Source organism: Coffea eugenioides, chromosome 4 (genome assembly GCF_003713205.1).
Source record: "Coffea eugenioides isolate CCC68of chromosome 4, Ceug_1.0, whole genome shotgun sequence".
In the NCBI taxonomy this organism is placed as follows: Eukaryota; Viridiplantae; Streptophyta; class Magnoliopsida; order Gentianales; family Rubiaceae; genus Coffea; species Coffea eugenioides.
Window position 1 is genome coordinate 42287064 of NC_040038.1, and position 26639 is coordinate 42313702.

The following is a 26639-nucleotide window of genomic DNA, read 5'->3' on the forward strand; positions in this document are numbered from 1 at the left end:
ATTTCTTATAATAATATAGATGAACAACTTTTCTTTTTAACTGTTTGACACTTTCTAATTCGTGTGCATATGATATGTTTGATGAATATACATACATTTGACTTTTTTTTTTATAAGACCAAATACAATTTCAATGCAAACATCATTTTTTTTTTTTTGGTTGTGAGTGGTTAACTTATAAGATTATCAAGGTATTATTTTGTATTAAAGTTTTGAAGTTTTTTTTTTTTTACAAATTTCAAATTATTCTGTGGGGGAGAGAGGGTTTGATTGGATGGTAATGTACGAAGGATTATAAGTAGGAGATTATGAATTTAAAATCTCTCACTTATCAAAAAAATTCTAAATTAAAAAAATCATTATGCGAATCTAAAAAAAGAGGGGGGGATGGGTAGGGAAAGTCTGAAGTTGGGGATAATAGTTCCATTCAGTGATCCAATTTGGGCTTCCGTTTCTTTCGAAGTTGGTTCTCTGGTGGGGGTTGTATGAGGCCCAAACACTTTAATTTGTAGAGTGGATCCCTCTTAGTGGGCCAACTTATGTCCGTATCACCATATCTGATTTGTCCAACCAAGTCAGAGAGGAAAATGTCAAATTTGGCTGATTTTTTAAAATTGGCCAGAAAAATGTCAAACTGACATCAATTTTTTTTTTTAAAAAAAGTTATTTTAAAGTCATTAATTTAAGAACGTTTAATTTTTAATTGATCCATCTCGACTAGGGCTGCAAACGAGCCGAGCCGAGTCGAGCTTTGAGCTAATCGAGCCGAGCCTCGGCTAAATTTTATCAAGCTCGAGCTCGACGAGCTGGCAATTTTCGAGCTCGAGCTCGACTCGAATCAAGTCGAGCCGAGCTCGAGCTCGAAAAAAATAAAAAAAAAATTATTTTATTTTTAAAAAAATAAATAAAATAATATTTTTTTCTGAATAAATAATAAAATATTAAGGATATATCCGTAATTTCACTATGAAAATAAAAAATAAAAAAAAGTATATATAATATACGTAATTTATTATTAAATAAAAAAAAATAAAAAAAATATATATATATATACTCAAGCTCGCGAGCCGGCTCGCGAGCTAACGAGCTTAATATTCTGAGCTCGAGTTCGAGCTCGAGCTCGACTCGAGCTCGATTAATGTCGAGCTCGACTCGAGCTTGACTCGAGCCGCTCGCGAGCGGCTCGATTCGTTTGCAACCCTAATCTCGACTAGATCGATAGTTTCTGCTATAGGTTCTCTCTCGTGTTGGGATACTTTACTAAATTTGGACATTTATCTCCCTCATAAATGTTACCTCATTAAAATGGAGAAAATTTCCATACATGAACATGTAAGTTTTAAACTTGGCTTGGAATAGAAGAGATTAGAACTGGATGTGGCTTCTATTGACTTACTCCAAAGGTCCAATATACTAGGATTGTACTGGTCAAAAGTATTATAAACTCCAAAATAGTAACATCCATAATGAAACTACCAATACATTCAAGAATTTTAAAAAATAACGAAATGATAATGTTTTATCAAAATAAGAATTTTAAAAGGGAATTGAGTTTGGTGTAGGAAAATAATTTGGATGACAACTAAGAAATATCAAGGTAATTGAGAATGATGATAAATTGCTTTTATTATGCTTATTTAACTAGGAAAAAATTTATAGTTATCTTAGTAGGAGAAAAAAATAATTTATAATTTCCTACAAAATTATGTGATCTTTGTAGGATAAAACAAGGTAGGAAATGAAGGAAAATAATGAGAATTGTATGATAGAAAAATCTTCATTTCAATATGGTTATTGTTTTATTAATATATTTAAGATGTGAAACCTTCATTTTAATAGTGCAGTTCAACAAAAAGAAAGGGAAAAACATGCGAAAGTCAAACAAAGAAGAATTCATGAAACGAAAGGAGGAAGAAAGTAGAAATAAATGTACAACAGCAATGGTCATCAAAGTAATTATTAGATTGATGACAAGTAGTGTGTTGACTGTGGCATTTGGTTGTTCTGGCTTTGCCACTTTAGTGAATTCCATGATTTTCCATGTGGCTTGATGAAGCCATTCTTTTGGCACCACTACTTCACTTTTAAGTAGCAAACTAATCATAAAAAAAAAATATTATTGGTTTTTTAAAAGTTTCTATGCATACTAGTGAAGGAAATGGTTTGGAGTTGGTTGTATACTTTATATGTTTTAGAATTTCAAATTTCTTAACGTATGTTCGTTACTTCTTCCAATTGTTGCTGCTACATTTATTCTCTTTGCATTTATATCTTCTTGAGTTTCACTAATTGTTTCCAACTTTTAATACTTTTCATTCTTTTACTAATACAATCTCAAAAGAGGTAAAAAGGGTACAAAGGAAACAACATTAGTATCTCACTTCTCAAAAGACATTTCTAACGATACTTTCTCTAATATGAACTCAATTTGCTATTAAAACATTAAGTTCAGGGGAGCTTAATGCTATTTTCGAAACCTCAGAGGTGAGTGTGACCATTAAAAACCTCAGAAGAGGTTTTTGCAATTATTGTGATGCCCCGAAAAAAAAAAATTCAAGGTGTTTTCGAAATGTATTTTTTAAATTTTCTACTTTGAATGAATTGTATTTCTTAGTGATTGGAAAATAATTATAATTTTATACCTTCTTGTTTCCGTCCAATAATTTTAAAAACATTTGCAAGGGTTTAATTGAACTAGTCAAGCTTATTTGGATGTGCAAACTATATTTGAGTGGAAATGAAGGGTTTATTGACAAGATTTCAAAGATATTTCGAAGGGACGGAATTACCAATTGACATTTGTCAAAATTCCATTCAACGTTTGACCAACCCATTTTCTTTGTGAACCGAAGAAGCTACCAATTTGTTCCATCTTCTTCCATTTTTCCTTCTTTGTGGCTTTCCTCTTAGGTTTTGATGGAAAAATAAGGTAAAAGTACTAACAACCCACCAATCTTTGAAGATACTTGAGTTTATATGATTGTATGTTGGATTTGAGCCATGGAAGTTAAGTTTTGTTGAAGACATCTCTTGTTTCCCAATTATTTCTTTGCTGCCAACTTTATTTCAGATTTGCACTCACCACTTGAACTGCATATTCGTCCATGATAAAGGCCAAATTAGTTCATGTTCAAAACATGAAAGTTGTAGGGATTTGAGTTAGCTTTCTAACCAGAAAATTCAGCTCAATCGGAGCACTGTAGCTTATGAAATGACTAAAATACCCCTAACTGTCCAAATACCCTGTTTAATTGACAACTTTTTATTTTCTCTGAGATTTCAATTTTTGACCATGAAAATGCATGATTTGGCTTTAGAGGTCTTCATAATAAATGTAGGCCTATGTCTTAATTTCGAAACACCATAAGATTCATCTCAATCCGATAAGTGTAGATTCAGTTGTGATTAAAATGCCACAAGGTGAGAGGAACTTGATGATTTTAGAATTTCCTTTGCTTAATATGATATTTGTGATCTAGTGCTTGGACTTGAGTAAGGAAACTATCTATAATGGATGAGAATCATAAGCTGTGGTTGGTGAGTGATTCCAAAACTGTTTCCAAAGTTACTTTTCGAACTATTTCTTGCACTGTTTACTCGATTGCATATCATATGTGCTTGCGTGTATGCCATACAATGATTTGGTTCAAATGAATGCTTGGAAGTCTTGTGTTTAACACCAACGTCTCCACCTTAATAACACTTGTCTTGCCTTAAATGTTGGAGCACCGATGGCTCCCTTGTATTGCTTGATTATTACTTGATTTATTTGAACGTTGGATGTTTAAGTACAATGATTTCACTGGCTCACAAGAGCAATAAACTTACATTTGATCACTGATTCATGACATCATCTAAATGCATTGTTGCGAAACTTATTTGATTATTGATTTTTACTGGACACTCGTTGAGCTTCTAACTCACTCTAAAATATTTATTTCCTCTCCACAGGGCTCGAGACAAAGAAAACACTTGTATTAACTTATTAGTGTGACTGGATCGAATATCTCATGTATATTTTGAATTTCGATTCACTTGTGGTATGTAAATTCGTGGAGTATTTGATGTAGTATTTGAAATTTACATTGTAATTTATTCGAAAACTGTAGTGAGTCCTGGCGAGAGTTGGGTATGCGATCCGTCGAACCCTTTGGTTTGCCTTAACGGGAGGTAGGGTCGTCACAGTTGGTATCAGACTTAGATTTCAGATCTCTGTAGTGTATCTTAGGCTAAAAGTTTAGGATGTCAGACTGTGGGATTTGTTTAAAAGTTAAGTGACTGCTTGTAGCGATGAAAATCAGATAAGTGGGATTAAAGTGACTCTTAGTACTTGATTGACTTTCGAGAACTATCTTGACCTAATTAGTACGAGTTGGAATGTCGAGAACAACATTCTCTCAAGGGGGAGTGATTGTGATGCCCAAAAAAAAAAATTCAAGGTGTTTTCGAAATGTATTTTTTTTTTAATTTTCTACTTTGAATGAATTGTATTTCTCAGTGATTGGAAAATGATTTATATATGATTTTATACCTTCTTGTTTCCGTCCAATAATTTTAAAAACATTTGCAAGGATTTAATTAAACTAGTCAAGTTTATTTGGATGTGCAAACTATATTTGAGTGGAAATGAAAGGTTTATTGGCAAGATTTCAAAGATATTTTGAAGGGAAGGAATTACCAATTGACATTTGTCAAAATTCCATTCAAGGCTTGACCAACCCATTTTCTTTATGAACCAAAGAAGCTACCAATTTGTTCCATCTTCTTCCATTTTTCCTTCTTTGTGGCTTTCTTCTTAGGTTTTGATGAAAAAATAAGGTAAAAGTACTAGCAACCCACTAATATTTGAAGATACTTGAGTTTATATGATTATATGTTGGATTTGAGTCATGGAAGTTAAGTTTTGTTGAAGACATCTCTTGTTTCCCAATTATTTCTTTGCTACCAACTTTATTCCAGATTTGCACTCACCACTTGAACTGCATATTCGCCCATGATAAAGGCCAAATCAGCTCCTGCTCAAAACATGAAAATTGTAGGGATTTGAGTTAGTTTTCTACCCAGAAAATTCAGCTCAATCGAAATACTGTAACTTGTGAAATGACTAAAATAACCCTGACTGGTCAAATTCCCTGTTTAACCGACAGTTTTCTGTTTTCTCTGAGATTTTAATTTTTTATCATGAAAATATATGATTTGGCTTTGGAGGTCTTCATAATAAATACAAGCCTATGTCTTAGTTTCGAAACGCCAAAAGATTCATCTCAATTCGATAAGTGTAGATTCAGTTGTGATTAAAATGCCACAAGGTGAGAGGAGCTTGATGATTTTAGAATTTTCTTTGCTTGATATGATATTTGTGATCTAGAGCTTGGACTTGAGTAAGGAAACTATCTATGATGGATGAGAATCATGAGCTGTGGTTGGTGAGTGATTCCAAAACTGTTTCCAAAGTTACTTTTCGAACTATTTCTTGCACTGTTTACTCGATTGCATATCATGTGTGCTTGCGTGTGTGCCATGCAATGATTTGGCTCAAATGAGTGTTTGGAAGTTTTGTACTTAACACCAACGTCTCCACCTTAATAACACTTGTCTTGCGTTGAATGTTGGATCACCGATGGCTCCCTTGTATTGCTTGATTGTTACTTGATTTATTTAAGCGTTGGATGTTTAAGTACAATGATTTCACTGGCTCACAAGAGCAATAAACTTACATTTGATCACTGATTCATGACATTATCTAAATTCACTATTGCGAAACTTATTTGATTATTGATTTTTACTTGACATTCGCTGAGCTTTTAGCACACCTCAAAATATTTGTTTCCTCTCTACATGGTTCGAAGCAAAGGAAGTACTTGTATTAACTTATTAGCGTGACTGGATGGAATATCTCATGTATATTTTGAATTTCGATTCACTTGTGGTATGTAAATTCGTGGAGTATTTTTGATGTAGTATTTGAGATTTACATTATAATTTATTTGAGAACTGTAGTGAGTCCTGACGAGAGTTAGACAGGCGGTTCGCCGAACCCTTTGGTTAGCCTTAGAGGGAGGTGAGGTCGTCACAATTATCCCATACGTTAAAGAGTCCAAATTGGTCTACTTTGGCTGACGAGTATTTAGTGTGCTCGCATGAAGCTAGACACACTGCAGGTCCTTAGGCCTTGGTGTATTCCTTAAAGCATTAGATTATTAGGCATTAGCTACTTTATCAGCTTAATCCTTCTCCAAAGAGGGAAAAAGAAACTTGTTATTGTTGTGGTGCTTGTGTGTTGAACTACAGTAATACACATTTAAGACGGGATTATGATATGTGATAAGATAATGTTAGCACTTGACACAGAACCATCGTTATTAAATCTGGCGAAAGGATCGGGTTAACGAGTCACTGGTTGAATCGATAAATTCTAATTTAATATTTAAAATTATAAAATAGTAATTTTAATATACGTAATTTATCTAATGAAGTGCTTTTAGATACTAATTATTCGACTTAAAAAGATAAATAATGAATATATAAATATTCGTTATACGTCAAATTGTGTTTTTACTTGCGTACAATATAGGGTTGACGGGATTTTTATATTAATACAAGTTTAAAACCGATTTTTATACCCGTTAAACTGCAAGTATACATGCCAAAATTGTAATGTAGGGTATGTAACGGGTCGATCCCACAAGAAGCAAATTAACCAATTACTAGGTCCTTGTTTTCTCTATTATTTAGACTTATGAATAAATTTGAGTAGAGAAAGTATATTGCTATTGTCTACAAATCTGATCTATAAATTTAATTTAACAAATGCTAAATGCAATTGGAGAAATTTTACTCAAGGATGAATCTAAGGATGTAGATTCCACTTATGGCATAAACAACACAAATAAACAGATTTACCTCTTGTTATTATTTTTGTTTAACCAGCGATTCATTTTCAATTTTACCAAGTCTCATTTTCATGATAAAATAGCCTAAAGCAGTCCAGTTTTTCCTATTTTCATGGTGAAATACCAGTTATACTCTGTTTTTCTTCATGAAATGCTAGATAATCCACTTAAGTGTATTTATATTTTCATGAACACACAACTCAAGCTCTACTCATGTTTTTCCATTGTTACTACCAATTCTCATTGAATAATAACAACTATAAACATGCTATTGGTGATCAAACAATAACAAACAATTACAACAACACAAAATAGACAAGTCAATACAACATACAACAAGTGTAAATAACATTCAATTTATATCATTTAACCATAAGTTTCATCTACTCCCTAGATAAAGAAGTTTAACTACTCATGAATGATATAACAATCAAACTCACAAGTTTATTCATGCAAAACATCATAAAATATAAGTACAAGAAAGATAAAAGAAAGCTTAGGCCATTGATGGTGAAACCCTCAAATTTCTGCTATGTTCTTGTACAAAATGATTACAAGTGAAAACTTCAAATGCTTCCTCAAGAACTCCTAACTAGAGAGCAACCCGTTGCAAGAAGAAAAACTAGCTACATATGCTCTGCCCTAGCTTCTCCCTTGAGTTTCTGCATAAAATGTGGTAGAAAGGCACTTTTTTTCTTCTTCATGATTTTAATCACTCAGATTTTGTAAAGGAAATCAAAAGATATGTTGTTTTGACTTATTAATAACTCATTTTATCTTCTCTTTTGTTGCAGAAGCATGTACCACAGAATTCTCTCTCCCAAGATAGCTGAAAAGTTGTGTAAACGGTGAGAAAAAACGGTTGTGCCACTTGCAGAAGAGAAAGGCAAATCCGAGCCTCGAATCCGAGGAGTGGGGAACGATCCGAGGCCTTTCTCTTATAGATCCGAGGTCGGATCGTTTGACCTCGGATGCACTGCTCCAGAAATACAGACGAGGGTTCGAATCTCCATCTGTTCACACAGATCTGAGCTCAGAACTGTGCTGATTGATTTCCAATTTTTTTTTTACTTCTCTTCTTTTTTCTTCATTTTTGCTCCTAGTATCCTTGTACTTTATCCTCCAGATGATCCTTATATTTTTTTCGTCATCTCGTACATGAATTTCATATATCAATATCCTTCACATTTTCACAAAATTAACAGTTAATCCACTCATTTATCAAATTTTGAATACTTAAATAATATTTAAGCAATTATCACCAAAAAAGTTCAAATATGATTTTAATCTTCTCAAAACATACCAAAAGTTCATGCCAAACTTGTACAAAATGTATGTTAAATATTCACTTATCAAATTCCCCCACACTTGAATCATTGCTTGTCCTCAAGCAATTCACACAAAACTTACTACAATGATTCAAAAGATAGAACAATATACATATTTTGTCAAATTTAATTTCTCAAAACCTAGAAACAAATCATTATACCATTTCTCAGATTACACTAAATACTCATTATATTCAGTTAAAGAAAAATAATTATGCCTTAATTTTAACAAATTTAACTCAATCTCTCATTCTATCCTAATTTCACAAATAAGTAAATCACATAATCAATTCTATGGCCTTCCTCATCCTATAACCATCAAAATTCAACAATTAAGAGGGATTTATTCACACTTCATTTTACTTAAATAGTGAAAACGTTTTTTTATGCGAAAATTGATACTTTTAGGTGAAAATTTTCGGTTACTCAACATTTCACTTATTCAAATTGCTAAACATACTCTTAATTTCAATACCTTTTTACGCGAATGTTGACATTTGTAAATTTCAACCCTCGGTTACTCAGTATGTGAATCATTGGAGTAGAAAATTAATAATATATATATATATATTTAACATAACATAAATATGTTTTCTTTTCCCTCCGAACATAATTAAAAGATGAATCTGGCCTTGTCTAGACTATATCAATCACTTATTTATAAAATTAAGTAAAAATGAGAAATATCATTAAACATGTAAAATTCTAAGCATAAATTTTCTTATTTAGCTGAATATATTTTCTAAAATGTAAAAATCCTAATTGCATAATCACTAGTTTCAAGCCAATGAGGACTAAACCTTCTAAAAATACATATAACATTTTATCCAATGGAAGAATTAGGCACTTAAAATTGAACATTTTGGCCATTTATTGCAAAAGTGGAATGAAATATTGAAAGATATTTTAGAAAAATTTTGACAGAATTTTTCCATATAAATGGACAAAACTCCCTGTCAATAGCCTCAATTTCAAGAAAATTAATCTCATGACAATATTTTCAAATATGATTCCAATATTTTCAAACCATAATCAATTAAAATCATGCACTTCAAGATACAATCACCCATAAGATAAAATAATCATTCCCCCACACTTAAAATTGACAATGTCCTCATTGTAGAGGAAGGTAAAGAAACTAATACTCCCCTCAAAAGAAGTAGTGATGCAATTTGAAACCACGATCATTACGATTATCCAAATTCTACTAGCCAAATTCTGTACGAAGGAAAAAATATATATGCATAGAGAGTGAGACCATTCCAAAAGTTTTAAGAAAAACAGAAAAATAACAAAAAGTTAACACCAAATCGAAAATAAAGGATGAAAAACTAAATAAAAGCCGAAAATAGGTTAATGTATGCAGAAGGGACGCCAAGCTCAGTCGCTTCAGTACTGTCGCTCTACTCAGGAGCTTCAGTGCCGCCAACCTCCTCACGAGCTTCAGTCTTTTCATCGGCCCTTGGCTTAGGAATCGGTGTAAGGGAGCGGCGAATGTGAAAATGATCCTCGATCGCACAAAGACGGCGATCATGCCTGTCTAGTCGCTCCGTCATTAGCCGCTCCGTTTGATCGATGCACTCCATTACCCTCGTCTCCATGCAACATATGGCATTGAGGACCTCTTGCCACTTGGATCGCGACGGAGGGAGTGGTCGTGGAATGGGAGGAGGAAGAGCCTGCTGTGCATCCGTTTCTTGAATTCCCTATTCTGGCTCAATGTGAGGTGGGGGCTGAACTGAGATCGAACCTTCTCCAACATTCCACACCAAAGAAGCTCCAAAGTCCGTGGGTATACCCAAAGATTTGAGTATCGAGGCATTGACCTCCTCGGCGGCTCTAGTGGCAATAGCTCGTTCGGTTCCAAGAGGAATCTCGAGCTTCTCAAAAAGAAGGGACAGAAGGCGAGGGAACCCAAAACAGGTTTCGCCGGCCCTCATGCGAGCTGTAGTTCGCATGTAATTGATGATGATACTGGTCAGAGGAATACCAGTCATCTTATCCAAGAAATATAAATCACTATTTTGGAGCTCCCTTTTTTCACTCCTTTTCGGTACCACATTAAAGACGAAGAGATAGAAAATCAGGTGGTACCTATGCTCGAAGGAGTCGGCGTATACGGTGAGTTTTTTCAAACTTCGTCGCTCACGGTACTGACCCTTAAGACGTGTCACAGCTTCTCCCACTTGCCATGGATCACGTGTCTTAAACTCCTTGGTCAACTTTACACCCACTCCTTCATTCTTGAGTTTGACAAATCGGGCAATGGTGTTCCGGTGGATGGTCACTCTCTTGCCTCGAACCCAAGAGACAATTAAATTGGCACTATGTCCATGTCTATCCTCAACATTGGCGTAGAACTCGTAGACCAAGTTGGGGTAGTAATGCCGCGGTAATCCAAATATGTTCTTCCATCCAAGTTGCTTGAATGCCGTGGAAATCTTGTAATGATTGTCCATCTCAAGTGCTAAGTACTTCTCAATGATAATCTCCTTGTCTAGGCCTGCTTCATACCACTGTTGATTCTCGAGCGACTTGAATCTAGTGGTGTCATAATCTGGAGGTGGCTTCTCGCGGCTAGTAGACGCGGTTTCTCGGCGAGAGCGATGTGGGGACTCAGGTGAGGGAGATTTCTCAATTGGTGACTCCTCGTTTGACGGAGTACGTTCCTCTCTCGAAGACGGCGAAGGAGTGCGAATACAAGATCATCTTGTGCGAGCCATGGTTCCTATATCAAAAACAAGATAAATGCAAATTAGAAGCAATATAAACCGTACCAAACATGTTGGAAAGTGATTTAAAAAAATTTCGACAGAGTTTCCCCTATAAAAGGAAAAAACTCCCTACCAACCATCAACAAATTCAAGACCATATCATACTTAATCAATTCTCAAACTTAATTGCAACATATATAATATCACCGTCAATCCAACAATCGCCTCACATGGCTTGAAAAAAAATCCACTCACCACTCCATCTCTTTAAATTTCAAACAATAAGAAAAACGTAATGACTAGAAATACTATAGGCTTGTAAAGTCATTGGGTACACAATCAAGATTGGAGAGCCATATGAAAGTCACGTTTTACTGCTCTTGGTAATATCATCTGCAATTTCAACCATTTCACATTTTCGCCCAAAAGAATTCATACCAAGTTATGCAAATAATCAAATGTTATCCTATAAGTGGCATAAAAATAATCTTCACTTCTTAAAAACAAGCCAAACTTAGCCAAAGAAACAAGAAATTGCAAGCAAAAAGTACAATATGCCTGAGCCTAAAATGTGAGAAAAATTCTTCAAAAATGTCATTGAATTAACAATTTTCTCAATTCCAAACATATAAGCATTTTTAATGACCTATAATAGCACCATGTGACACAATTATAAAGAGAGAATTCAGCATATATGCATTTCCCAATTATAGAAAAATCGAAAAAAATATTAAGAATTAGAAAATGTAAAATGTTGAATAAAATTGAAAATTCTTACCTCAAGTATGTAGAGTGATGCTAGAGGATGATAATGGTGCAAAAATGATGAAGAAAACAATTCAAATTCATCCTCAAATTTTAGAATTTCAGTTCGGCCCTATTTCTCGTTTTGAAAATCAAAACCCACCAAATTGATGTTTTTGCTTCGAAATTGTTGAGGGTTTATGTTTACAAGAGTCTTTGGGATGTTTTTGTGGTGAAAGATTAGCGGATTAATGGAGAAAATAAGATATTAGAGAAGAGGGTTTAGGTTTTCGGTGAAATAGGAATAGGAGAATAGGAAAAGTGCAGAACCGAGACTGAAGTCTCAGTTCTGCCCATATCGCGAACTGATCCGAGGTCGTATCGGTTCTGGAATCCCTCAGATCCGATAGGACTCGGATCAGCTACTCCAGAAGTTCAGCCGAGCCCTCGGATCCCCTATTTTCGCTTTTGATCTTCAACGGATCCGAGCTCGGATCAGCACAATTCTGCACTAATTGCAGAAACTGCAATTTTGTTAAACTTTTTCTCCCTTTTCCGGTCAATTTCAAATTACACATAGGACAAACTTTTTATCAAATCCAACCTCCTACGCAAGTGTAATATACCATAAATACAATATCCAACCTCTTAAAACACATCAAACACATCTACATTGCAAATCGAGGGGTGGGGTTCTTTGATCATTTTTGCACTTTTACACCAAAATGGTACCTTTAGGCATAAATGCACATCAAATGAGTCCATGAGTATTTTATAAACATGTTACCACCGAAACTCACTTGAATATACTGGAAATGCACACTGTATATATGAATGAGAATTCTAAACACTTAAAATACAATTTGGTAAAAAAACCTCCTTTTTTACACTTGTTTTTCAAATGCACCACCAAGATGGATGTTAAAACTCCGGTACCTCCTACAAATAAGTGAAATACATCTAATTAGTCAATTAAACCACACCAAAATTTAAGAAACACTTAAAATACACAACTACAATATTATTATTGGATTGCCTCCCAACAAGCGTTTTGTTTAAAGTCGTTAAGCTCGACTCTCCTGTAGCTTCTTTAATTCTCCATTGTGTTTCCTAAGGAGTAAATCACTCCTTTAGGAACCCTTTCTCCGGTCAAATAAGGCTTCAATTCTTGACCGTTCACTTTGAATGGGGCACCATTTTTTCCTTTTATTTCCACTGCTCCATAAGGAAACGTGCGAGCCATTTCAAATGGCCCGAACCATCGAGACTTAAGTTTTTCCGGGAATAATTTAAGTTTTGAGTTAAACAATAACACCTTCTGCCCTTCTTCAAAATGCTTAGGAAGAATATGTTTGTCATGCCAGAATTTTACTTTTTCTTTGTAAATCTTGGCATTCTCATACGAGGTCAATCGCAATTCTTCCAATTCGCTCAACTCGAGCATTCTCTTTTCACCTGTAGATTTAAAATCAAAATTAATAGTCTTAATAGCCCAATAAGCTCTATGTTCTATTTCTACAAGTAAATGACACTTTTTTTTTTTTATAAACAAGCTTATATGGAGACATTCCCAACGGCGTTTTAAATACCGTTCTATACGCCCACAAAGCATTTTCAAGCTTATTTGACCAATCCTTTCTCGATCGGTTGACAGTTTTCTCCAAAATAATTTTAATTTTCCGGTTGGCCAACTCCGCTTGACATTGGCTTGAGGATGATAGGGAAGTATCAATAATTTTATTGTAAAAATGCTTACCTTCATTGCTTATTATTGCCTTTGGGACTCCAAACCTACAAAATATATTCCGTTTAAGAAATTTAATAACAACTTTAGCATCATTAGTTTGTGAAGGAACGGCCTCCACCCATTTAGAAATATAATCAACTGCTAAAAGGATGTACTTATTATTCTATGATGTAGGAAATGGTTCCATAAAATCAATACCCCAAACGTCAAATAACTCAACTTCCAAATATGTAGTTAGAGGCATTTCATTCTTTCTTAAGATATTGCCAGTTCTTTGACATTGATCACAGCTTTTAACCCAATTCTAACATTTCGGTACATAGTAGGCCAATAAAATTCAGATTGCCAAATCTTTGCTACGGTCTTAGTTGTACTAAAATAACCTCCCGTTTCAAGGATATGACAATGCAATAAAATACTATGTACATCTTTTTCCGGAACACATTTTCTAATTATTTCATCTGCACAATGTTTGTAAAAGAATGGTTCTTCCCAAAAATAATGTTTAGCGTCATTTAAGAATTTTTTCCTTTGATGAGAATTCAAATCATTTGGTATCACTTCACTAACTACAAAGTTAACTAGATCAGTATACCATGGAGACTTATAAATTTCCATTAAAAACTCATTTGAAAATTCTTTTTTAATGGATGAATGGTCTTCTTGAGGCATGTTCTCCAGTCTAGAAAGATGATCAGCGACCAAGTTCTCGGATCCTTTTTTATCTTTGATCTCCAAATCAAATTCCTGCAATAATAAAATCCATCGAATTAGTCAAGATTTTGCATCTTTTTTATTTAAGAGATATTTGAGTGCTGCATAGTCGGTATAAATGATAACTTTAGATCCTACTAAGTACGATCTAAACTTATTCAATGCAAAAATCACTGCTAGCAACTCCTTCTCTGTTGTTGCATAGTTGACTTGGGGTTCATTTAGCATTTTACTTATATAATAAATGGCATAAAATCGCTTATAATGTTTTTGTCCAAGAACAGCTCCAACTGCAAAATCACTCACATCACACATCAATTCGAATGGTAAGTTCCAATCCGGTGATACTATTATAGGTGCGGAGACAAGTTCCTTTTTCAACCTATTAAAAGCAAATAAGCACTCATCATTAAAGTAAAAAGGAACATCTTTTGCAAGTAATTCACATAAAGGTTTAGCAATTTTGGAGAAATCCTTAATAAATCGCCGATAAAATCCCACATGTTTAAGAAAGTTTCGAATGCCTTTCACATTGGTAAGTGGAGGCATTCTCTCAATAACCTCTATCTAGGTTTGATATACCTCAATACCTTGTGAAGAAATTTTGTGGCCTAAAACAATACCCTCACAAACCATGAAATGATATTTTTTTCAATTGAGTACAAGGTTTGTTTCTTCACATCTTTGCAAAATTAGATCTAAATTGTTAAAATAATAATCATAAATAGATCCAAATACAGAAAAGTCATCCATGAAAATTTCCATGATTTCTCATTAAAATCAGAGAAAATTGTTATCATGCAACGTTGGAAGGTGGCCGGTGTATTGCACAGTCCAAAAGGCATTTTTCGAATTGCAAAAGTGCCGTAAAGACAAGTAAATGTGATTTTTTCTTGATCTTCTTGTGCGATGGCTATTTGATTATATCCTGAAAAATCATCCAAGAAATAATAAAATTCATATCCGGCCAATCTTTCTATCAATTAATCAAGAAAAGGAAGAGGGAAATGATCCTTTCTAGTGGCTGTATTCAGTTTTTTATAATCTATACAAACTCGCCACCCAACCACAACTTTAGAGGGAATCATTTTATCATTTTTACCACGTACTATGGTTATCCCCCCCTTTTTTGGTACTACATGAATAGAAGAAATTCAAACACTATCAGAAATTAAAAATATTATACCTGCATCCAATCATTTTAAGAATCTCTACTCTTACCACTTCTTTCATGTTTGGATTTAACCTCCTTTGAATTTCAACCACCGGATTAGAATTTTCTTCTAACAAAATTCAGTGCATACAAATAGTTGGAATGATTCTCTTGATATCAGAAATCGTCCATCTTATAGCCTTTAAATGCTTCCTCAAAACACGTAAGAACTTGCCTAGTTATTTCTCATCTAGTGCAAAATTTAAAATCACCGGCAATATCTCTTTTTCTCTAAGAAATGTATATTTGAGGTGTTTAGACAGTGGTTTAAACTCAAGCCGTGGAACTTGTTCACACGATGGTGGAGGTAATATTTTGCTCAGTCATAACTCCTCATACGCATTTCTCCTTTTGTAAGGAACTTGTGCCTGCAAAAATTCAGTCATTTCTTCAACTTGTTCCTCTTGTAAGCCTACACCATTAAGACAAAATTCAAGAGAATCATCATCAAGATTAACTTGACTCATCTCTGACGCCAATTCATCACATATATCAATAGAATAAACATGGTCAGTAAAAGAGGGATACTTCTCCACTTTACTCAAATCAAACTCCACTTCCTCTTCACCAATTTGAAACTTGAACTTACCACGTTTAACATCTATTATTGTACCTACGGTGGCCAGAAATGGTCTACCAAATATAATAGGTACATTGACATCCTCCTCCATATCTAAAACAACAAAATCAATAGGAATAATGAATTTCTGTACTTTAATGAGCACATTCTCCAATATGCCCATTGGATATCTAATAGACCTGTCAACCAATTGCAATGAAATGTTAGTACGCTTTAATTCTTTCAATCCCAATTGCCTAATCACAATTAAAGGTATCAATGAAACACTTGCACTAAGGTCACAAAGTACTTTAGAGAATTCAACATTACTAATAGTGCAAGGAACTACGAAACTCCCTGGATCTTTCAACTTTGGAGGCAATTTATTTTGTATAATGACACTACATTCTTTTGTTAATGCAATTGTCTCACTATCTACTAACTTCTTTTTCTTAGTCATTATATCCTTGAGAAACTTTGCATATGAAGGAATTTTCAAAATAGCATCAACAAAAGGAATGTTAATATATAATTGTTTGAAAATGTCGACAAACTTTTCAAATTCTTTGTCATTTCTCGAAGGATTCAATCTTTGAGGAAAAGGCAACGGTGGCGGAATTGGTGTTGTATCTCCAATTTGTGGCTCATTTTCTTCCACAATTTCTTTCCCTTTAATTTTCTTACTATCCTCTCTTAACTCACTCAATTGCTTGTTTTTCTCTTTTTTCACATTCTCTCTCACTTTCAATTACAGGCGGCTCACCTACTTCCTTACCACTATGGAGGGTTATAGCCTTCACATGCTCCCTTAGATTCACCTCAGTCTTGCTAGGTAAATTCCCTTGGTTGTGATTGTTAACTGCATTTGCTATTTGCCATAATTGGACATCAACATTCCTGTACATATTGATGAGTTGGTTCATCTTTCCCTCAATTCTCTCAAATCGTTGAGTAGTGGCACTGGCTAACTTTTCAATTTTATCATTTGATACATTTGCCAGCTTCTCAATTGTCAATTTTCAAGTTGGTTTGGATTCTGGAAGTGGTTGGTTTCGATTGAAAATTCGGTGGATTAATTGGTCTTTGTTGGTTCTCTTGATCCTTCTATCCAAAAATTAGGTGATTATACCATTCTGGATTGTAAGTATTAGAGTATGAATTATTTTGGGGTAAACGGTTGTAATTGTTGAGATATTGAACCTGTTTGCTACTAGAACACATAGAATCATCATGATCTCCGCCGCAAGTAGTACAACATGCAACAACTATTCCTTGATTAGAGTTAGAACCAATATGTCTATTAAGCAGCTTAACCACATTATCCATCTTTGCACTTAACATATTCAAGATATCTATTTCAAGCATACCTGCGGTTCTCCTTGTATTATCTCGTTCGTTAGCCCATTGGTAATTGTTAGCAGCTATTTCTTCAATCAATTATTGAGTTTCCTCGGTTGTCTTTCCCATCAATACTCCTTCCGTTGCCGCATCTACATGCGTCTTTGTTGGATAGGTGAGACCATTGTAAAATGTTTGGACTACTAGCCAATTTAGTAAACAATGATAAGGACATCTTCGTTGTAATTCCCGATAGCGCTCCCAAGTTTCGTACAATGTTTCTCCTTCCTGTTGAGAGAAACTAGTTATATCCATTCTAAACTTAGCAGTTTTTTCAGGTGAAAAGAATTTATTAAAAAAAGTCTTAACTAATTCAATCCAAATAGTAAAAGTGTTTAGAGGATGAAATTGTAACCAAACCTTAGTTTTATCCCTTAGCCAAAATGGAAACAATCGAAATTTAATTGCATCACCACTAACACCATTAAACTTAATTGTATCACAAATTTCAAGAAATGTTGACAAATGAGAATTTGGATCTTCGATAGCATTACCTCCAATTGAGATTGTTGTACCATTTGAATCAATGATGGTTTAATCTCAAAATTATTAGCATTTACCGTTAGCTTTGCGATGCTAATTTGAGATCCTTGTGTACCCGGTAAAGCAAAATCTTGTAGAATTCACCTATTTGGTTCATTTTTCGCCATTTATTTCTCAAAATGTAATTCTATCAAGATTTCTTCTATCGGTTGTCAAACCTCTTGTTCCTCTTGATTCGGTGGATTCCTCCTTTGTCTCCGAAGTGTCTTCTCAATTTCTGGATCGAAAAGTGTAACTTCCCGATTTGATCGGTGCATACATTACAAATAAAAACAAGAGAAATTTTTCAGTTTTAATTGTTATAATCAACTATAAACAACTTGAATAAAAACAATTGAAATGTCTAAATTAATAGAGATAATTAGGCTCTAATATTGCTGCTCCCCGGCAACGGCGCCAAAAATTTGACGAAATTTTTATATCAATACAAGTTTAAAACTGATTTTATACCCGTTAAACTACAAGTATACAGGCCAAAATTGTAATGTAGGGTATGTATCGGGTCGATCCCACAAGAAGCAAATTAACCAATTACTAGGTCCTTGTTTTCTCTATTATTTAGACTTATGAATAAATTTGAGTAGAGAAAGTATATTGCTATTGTCTACAAATCTGATCTATAAATTTAATTTAACAAATGCTAAATGCAATTAGAGAAATTTTACTCAAGGATGAATTTAGGGATGTAGATTCCACTTATGGCATAAACAACACAAATGAACAGATTTACCTCTTGTTATTATTCTTGTTTAACCAGGGATTCATTTTCAATTTTACCAAGTCTCATTTTCATGATAAAATGGCCTAAAACAGTCCAGTTTTTCCTATTTTTATGGTGAAATACCAATTCTACTCTGTTTTTCTTCATGAAATGCTAGATAATCCACTTAAGTGTATCTCTATTTTCATGAACATACAACTCAAGCTCTACTCATGTTTTTCCATTGTTACTACCAATTCTCATTGAATAATAACAACTATAAACATGCTATTGGTGATCAAACAATAACAAGCAATTACAATAACACAAAATAGACAAGTCAATACCAGATACAACAAGTGTAAATCACATTCAATTCATATCATTTTACCATAAGTTTCATCTACTTCCTAGATAAAGAAGTTTAACTACTCATGAATGATATAACAATCAAACTCACAAGTTTATTCATGCAAAACATCATAAAATACAAGTACAAGAAAGATAAAAGAAAGTTTAGCCAATTGATGGTGAAACCCTCAAATTTCTGCTATGTTCTTGTACAAAATGATTACAAGTGAAAACTCCAAATGCTTCCCCAATAACTCCTAACTAGAGAGCAACCCGTTGCAAGAAGAAAAACTAGCTACATATGCTCTGCCCTGGCTTCTTCCTTGAGTTTCTGCATAAAAGGTGGTAGAAAGGCACTTTTTTCTTCTTCATGATTTTAATCACTCAGATTTTGTAAAGGAAGTCAAAAGATTTATTGTTTTGACTTGTCAATAATTCATCTTGTCTTCCCTTTTGTTGCAGAAGCATGTGCCACCGAATTCTCTCTCCAAAGATAGCTGGAAAGTTGTCTAAAATGTGAGAAAAAATGGTTGTCACTTGCAGAAGAAAGAGGCAGATTCGAGTCTCGGATCCGAGGAGTGGAGAACGATCCGAGCTCGATCAAGGTTGATCTGAGGCATTTCTCTTATAGATCCGAGGTCGGATCGTTTGACCTCGGATGCACTGCTCCAGAAATACAGACGAAGGTTCGGATCTCCATCTGTTCACACGGATCCGAGCTCGGATCCGTGCTGGTTAATTTCCAATTTTTTTTTACTTCTCTTCCTTTTTCTTCATTTTTACTCGGATCCGTGCTGGTTAATTTCCACTTTTTTTTTTACTTCTCTTCCTTTTTCTTCATTTTTACTCCTAGTATCCTTGTACTTTATCCTCCAGATGATCCTTACATTTTTTTCGTCATCTCGTGCATGAATTTCATATATCAATATCCTTCACATTTTCACAAAATTAACAGTTAATCCACTCATTTATCAAATTTTGAACATTTAAACAATATTTAAGCAATTATCACCAAAAGAGTTCAAATATAGATTTAATCTTCTCAAAACATACCAAAAGTTCATGCCAAATTTGTACAAAATGTATGTTAAATATTCACTTATAAAGGGTTACTCGCACCAAATCCCTTGAACTTTTAATTCGATGAATTTGTCTTGCTCAACAATTTAGATAGGCATTTTACACCTTATTTATGGTTATCCTCAAAATTTAGAAACGATAATTTCAAAAATCTCTCCTATATTATTCATAATATCACTTAATGCTCTTAAGATTTTAGTAATCTCACTTATCTCTCCTATTAGTTTGATAGGAGAAGATGTTTTTATCAAATATCACAAATTGACGATACTCCCCTTGTACTCTTTATTTATTTATTATTATTTTTTTTGGCAAAACCCCAAACCGGGGGAGGGACGCCACTCCTCAAAGCTTTATTAGAAATAAACCCTTGTACTCTTTATAACTATTCAACCAAATAGCTCTAAAACAAGAAGAGAAATTTTTAACCAAAAAAATGGACCAAAAAAAAACAAACCAAATGACCTTGCAATATTGGTCCATATTTCTTTGTGTCCTATGGTGGTGAGGCTAACAAAGGAGGTGATTAAATTAGATTTAGTCAATGCCCCCTTGAAAAAACTTTGGTAATTAATTAATAAATTGGAGAATTTTGTAGAATGGATTTAAGGAAAGCCAAACAAGTATGTTTTGAGGTAACATACTTTAATCTATAATGCTATTTAAGCTATACAAAAACACTAAAATAATATTTTCATATGTGTAGTTTACACATACATCCCACTTATTGAATAAAATTATAAATCAACTAGTATTACAAACATTAATCTAAAAGTGATCTTATGATAAAATATCTAGAAACTGTTTGTGCTATTTTTTTTCTTTACCAAAACAATGTCTATCATGCTAGTTGATATGTTGCTTCAACTTTACTCTTTATTAAAATTATGGCCCTCCATATTTTCACTTTTATTTTTTAGTCTATGTTCAATTTTGTTTTTGTTGTGAACTTTATAAATAGGATAACATAAGGATAGCATTGAAAAATTACTATTATGACTCTTGATTTTCCTTGAAAAGAAGTTGATATCTTACCAAAAAAAATGTCAATTTGAGAGGGGTAAGTGAACTTTTGAAAACTTCAAGCATGTGAAATGATATTATGAGAAACCTCAAGATAATTTTCTAAAATTATCCAATTTAGAGTGGTAGACTTTACTTTTGAGACTCTTTCTTTTTTCTTCTTTAATAGATGCAGGCGCACCAAAAAGAACAATGTAGCCATCACATCGTATAAAATGCTCTTAAACGATCAGCTATGCCTATCGAAGTAATTGGGATGACAAATGGGAGCATTTCAATTTTCAAAAAAAAAAAAAGTGCAGAAAGAAACTAGGGATAATTTCTAATACCTCTCCTAAAGTTTTCAATAATTTCATTCACTTCCTCTGAGATTTGCAAAATTACACTAATCTCTCATAAAGTTAAGGTTTTGATAACAAAATCTGTCAAAATCAAAAAAAATATCATTAAAAGAGTACTTTAAGAAAAGAGACGAAACTTTTATTCCATAAATACCTCTTATGTATTTGTATAAGTTGTATTAATAAAATAATTAAAAGTCAGAAAAAACTAGAACACATATTTTACTATTTAAAAAATTCACATTTAATACATTAGACAACACAAATAAGTAACAAAACTATACTAATGATTACAAAATTCAGCTAAATAGACCATTTATCTCATTTAATATGAGGTTTTGTACGATTCTTGTGATTTTGAATAGAAAATTTTCAAATTTTGCCATTCTTCCCTCTCCTATCTCTTTCACTTCTATGAAATTACTTTACAACTATCACAGTTGTAAGAGTTTCAAAGAAAATTTTCTCATAAATAGTCTTTTTTTGCCTGTATTTTCTTTCTTCTATCAAAACCCTTCTTTTAACATTCTATATAACTAATTTCTAGTCATTGTCAAGTTCTTTCAATTACAAAAGGGTTAATCACAAAAACTACCCTAAGATTTAACTGATTTTGTACTTTACCTCCTAACATTATTTTTTGTCCACCTTACCCCTTAAACCATTAGTCAAATTTAACATTACGTAACGAAAATGTCAAAAAGACATTGTTACCCATAACGGTTAATTACAACAAATACGTTTAAGGTATAACCATTTTGCACTTCACCTTGTAATATCATTTTTCTGTTAATTTGTCTATTGTCCCTAAAATCATTAGTCAACTGTAATATTTTGTATGACTCAATACAAATAATTATTAAAAAATTAAAATTCCTAACATAATATTAAAAATTAGTGATAATTTCAGAAACCTTCCCTGAACTTTCTCAAAATATTACTTAGCTCCTCTGACGTATACAAAATCTCGCTTACCTCCCCTGAAGTGATTTTAGGAACATATGTCAATGTCAGATGGTATGAATTGTCAAAATTAGCCTCAATTCTATAGAAATTATTTAGTTGCAAAAATTAGAGAAGAACTGCAATGTAACAGAAAGGCCTGGGAAAGAGATGGCGCCATTCTTCTCTCTACTTGTAGCAAAGGCACGAACTTGTGTCAGAATGGTCAAGTCTATAAAGGGCCTGACGTTTGTATCTTATTGAACCATCCTTCTTTTCTCTCTTCTCTAAAGAACTAGAGAAAAGCTTCAACCATAAAAGGAGAAAATTGCTCATCCAGAGAATAGATCTCCTAACAAAGGCGTGATTTGGCAAATTTTATAGCAAAACAAGTAAAAATCTTTACTTTTTGTTGTTGTAAATGATCATGTAATAAATAATAGGACACTATCAGGGTTGTAAGACAATTTGATGCTTCATATACTATGGAGTATAATGATATCCATCGTTTAGAGGGACGTGGGGCATGGAAGGTTGTCAGATCAACCGTCCCTAAACAGTGTAATATTTTTTGAATATTTTATAATTCTATGTAAACTTCTTATACATTTTTACAACAGGTTGCATCTCTGTTGTTAAGTTTTACAAGTAGTTCATGTAGAGTTACACCTTATTCAAAAATTATTACATAATTCCAAATGGTTGTTACTAACAACCGTCCAAGCCTCGTATCCCATTTAGAGTGGTGATTAACCTTAATATTTTCATGATCAAAAGGAATAACATAAAATATGTGAAAACTGATTGTTTTCATATAACAATGAAGAGATGTTTTAGAGATTTTGAGAAATACTAGATGATCAAACCATCGTAGCTATGTTTTCTATTTTTATTTAATTAATAATTTTGTTGTGCGTGCAAAGTAGTATTCAGTGTATCTAAAGTTAGATGCTTAATAATATGTGTAATTTGATAGGCCAGTTGAGAGTTTAGTTTTAGTTTTGAAACTTGATCTTTAGTTTCAATTTGATGGGCCAATACTATATTTGATATGCAGGGTATGAATAAGCTTATACTTGATTACATGTATAATATTGTAAAGGGGTAGTGCATAATTATATATTTAGTATATTAGTTGTACCTTGTTGTTTAAAAAAAAATCATGGCATATCAAGATAAAAGATGTTGTTTCTTTGCCTCTTGAAGCTATTACTTGTGATTCTTGGTTTATCAAGCCTGTGAAGAAAGTATGATGTTTTGAAACTTTGAGTTTTAGTTTGAACTTCATAGACGGCTAGTGCATAATGATATATCTAATATGATAGCTGTACCTTACTGTTTAGGGAAATTACATGACTCTTATGAAGATAAAAAATATTTTTCCCCTTTTTAAAGTTATTACTTGTAATTCTTATAATAGTTGTCTAAAACTTTTCCAATTAACACATTGAATGTAGGATAGGAACTATTGTTACACTTGATATTGTAGTCCATTACATGGGAACAAGAGTTAGAATTTCAAATGTTGATCCAAAAAATTACTACTACATTAACTCGCTAAAATATGTCGTAGAAAAAGCAATGAATGACTTGCCTAGAAATTTGAATCTACTTTTGCATATAAAGTGTGGAATTCCCTAGACAGTTGGTTTTATGGACATTATTGATGACAAATCAGTCCTAGATATGTTCAAACTCCATGAAAAGGATTTTGTTATAAACTTGTATGTGGTTCACATGGATGTTTTTCGTACAACAGAGGATAATACCTTAGAGAACAACCAAATTGGACATGAACAGGAAAACTTAGGACTTCAAAACAATCCTATACATGTTCAAGACAGTAAGGGTGATAATGAGATATATGATTCTAACTCTAATAACTCTTGGATGACTGATCTGGATAGTGACTTGGAAGATGTTATAGCTGAAGATAGGGTGTCGATTACTTCTAGTGAGCAGAGTGACATTGACATGTCTAATTATGAAGACAATAAGGATGGAATTATCGTATTAGACTCTGAATCTGACAAAGAGGTTGATCCTGTGAGAGTAGTTATGAGCTCCAAAATATGGACTTACAATCCAAGAGATGAAATTGAATTTGAGAAATGGATGATTTTTTACCAATGTGGATGTTTTCACGACAGCTTTGAAGGATTATGTAATTCAAAAAATATTTCCATTGGTGAGATTAAAAAATGAAAAGAGTAGATACACTGCCAAGTGTGGTACTCAGGGTTGTAATTGGAGGATTCATGCATCCCCAGTTGCTGATACAACTATATTCATGATTAAAACATATAATCCTGAGCATACTTCTGTTATGAATGGAAAAAATGCAGAGGCAACCTCTGATTGGATTGCAAAGAAACTAATATATGTAATGAGAGGCCATCCAAAGATGACAAGCAAGGGAATAATTGTTGAAATGATAAAGTATGGAGTTCATCCAAGTAGAATGCAAATCTATAGGGCAAAAAAGAAAGCATTGGAAGAGATAGAAGGGTCACATGTTGAGGCATATGGAAAGTTACCAAAGTATGCTGAACTTTTGAGGATTAACAATCGAGGTAGCATCATAAAAATACATTATAACAGACCTAATCTTCTCGTGGAACCCAGATTCTTGGGCTTGTTCATAAGTTTCGAGGCACAGAGAGTAGGGACAGGTGTCAGATCAACCATCCCTAAATAGTGTAACATTTTTTGATTGTTTTGTAATTCTATATAAACTTCTTGTACATCTTTACAATAGAGGTGTAATATTTTGTTACTATTCTTATGGGTCCAATATGTAATAATTGTATTTCTGTTGTTAAGTTTTACAAGTATTTCACGTAGAGTTACACATTATTCAAAAAATATTATATCGTTCATAACGGTTGTCAGCAAGCTCTTAAAACAATTTTTAGATTTCTTTGTCTTCTTTGGTTTGCAGTTTTCTTCCTAGTTTTTCTAATGGAGTATTGGTCGCCGTATACTGCACTAATTATTTTTGGATTATGGCTATCCAACTATGACTCTGGTATAACATTACTTATTTGGATTTCTTTTGCCTCTCAATCTACTATGTAAAATGGCTTGTTGCTGCTTTGAGTTATGGCTGTTTGTGCCTTTTATTGATGTTGCAACATTTAAACCAGCCATTGGTTTCAATAGTGTACTAGTTGTTGATTGCAATAGTTTTTCTTCTAATCACACTTTTGCCCCCTCAATCTCAAATCATTTTATTTGTAAACCTTTTTCTTTTTCCTAGTTTATTGCGCTGCGTCTCTCCCGAGGCCGGGACCTTTTATCATGACTTCTGCTCGTTGCAGCGGGTGCTGGATTCATTTTGATCAGTCCGGATGGGCACGAGCTCACCAGCTAGCGCGCAACGGCTTTTCAGCCGTTGTTGCTTGCTGCTTGCAGGCTCGAAAATCTCTCTTTCGCCTCTCCTCCCTGTTTCGGATTTGATCCTATCTTTTGTGCCTTTAAGCCTAATAGAAGTTCTCGCACTTACAAAATAGAGGCACAGAAGGAAGACTTAAGTCGTCTTCGGCAAGAATCAGAGAACAGAGCGAGTCTACAAATTGTTGGAGGACAACAAAAAAAAAAGAAAAGTGTCAACAACTTGAGTCCTCAATGATTTTTTGGGCTCTAAGCCTCCTAAGACGGATTGCTCTTCTAGCCGGAACTCAAGTCCAGATCCAAGGTTCAGTGATGGTTCAAAACCAAGAGCTGGCCTTTGGTTTTTAGCCCACCTTCAAGTGCCAGACCCGAGTGAACTCACCCCTACTAAGATAAATGGAAGTCACGCACTAGATTCCTTTTTTCGGAAGAAAAGAAAGAAGCAAGAACCAGGGGCTCCCCTTTGAAGGTGGAGCTTCGCGGGGATCGTACGTCAGCCAAGGCCTTAGACCGGAGCGCGTCCCTCGGGTACCCCGAAAGGGGGAGCTCAAAAAGGATCCCGGTATATCTAGAAAACTCGCGGGGGTACAGTAATTGGGCAAATCCTCATAGGTAACTTCGAATGTACTCCAGATCCTATTGAAACTTGTAATAAAAACAATCTTCTTTTGGGATAGCCTAAGGGTATTAATGGCACAAAAATAATCTCTCTCCTTTAACTTGCATTTTCTAATATTATTTTTAAGCATAAGAGCTTATATTATTTAGATAGAGTGTTATTTGAAATATAATTTGGAATAATTACGATAATATTTTTTGTGATGTGATGTATGTGAGATAAAAAGGTGATTGAAAATATAAAAAAGTGAATTGAAAAATGTGATTATGATACAAGCAAAATATTATTTAAAAAAATTTGATATCCAAACAAATCCATTGTTAACCAAATGTTAATT

At 33.6% G+C, this 26639-nt stretch overlaps 1 protein-coding gene and 1 non-coding gene across 2 annotated transcripts; one reads left to right on the forward strand and one right to left on the reverse strand.

The window, feature by feature from the left end:
• Positions 1–15676: 15676 nt before the first annotated feature.
• Positions 15677–16372, reverse strand: LOC113769412. Its single transcript, XM_027313860.1, has one exon. The coding sequence runs from the start codon at positions 16370–16372 to the stop codon at positions 15677–15679; it is 696 nt and encodes a 231-aa protein (XP_027169661.1).
• A 1095-nt stretch (positions 16373–17467) lies between these two features.
• LOC113769708 lies at positions 17468–17574 on the forward strand. The gene has a single exon (XR_003468255.1). It is a non-coding gene; the product is annotated as a small nucleolar RNA R71 (small nucleolar RNA).
• The last annotated feature ends 9065 nt before the right edge of the window (positions 17575–26639 follow it).

Coding starts and splice junctions, on each gene's coding strand:
- LOC113769412 (XM_027313860.1), bottom strand. CDS start 16,372: ATGACTAAGAAAAAGAAGTTAGTAGATAGTGAGACAATTGCATTAACA.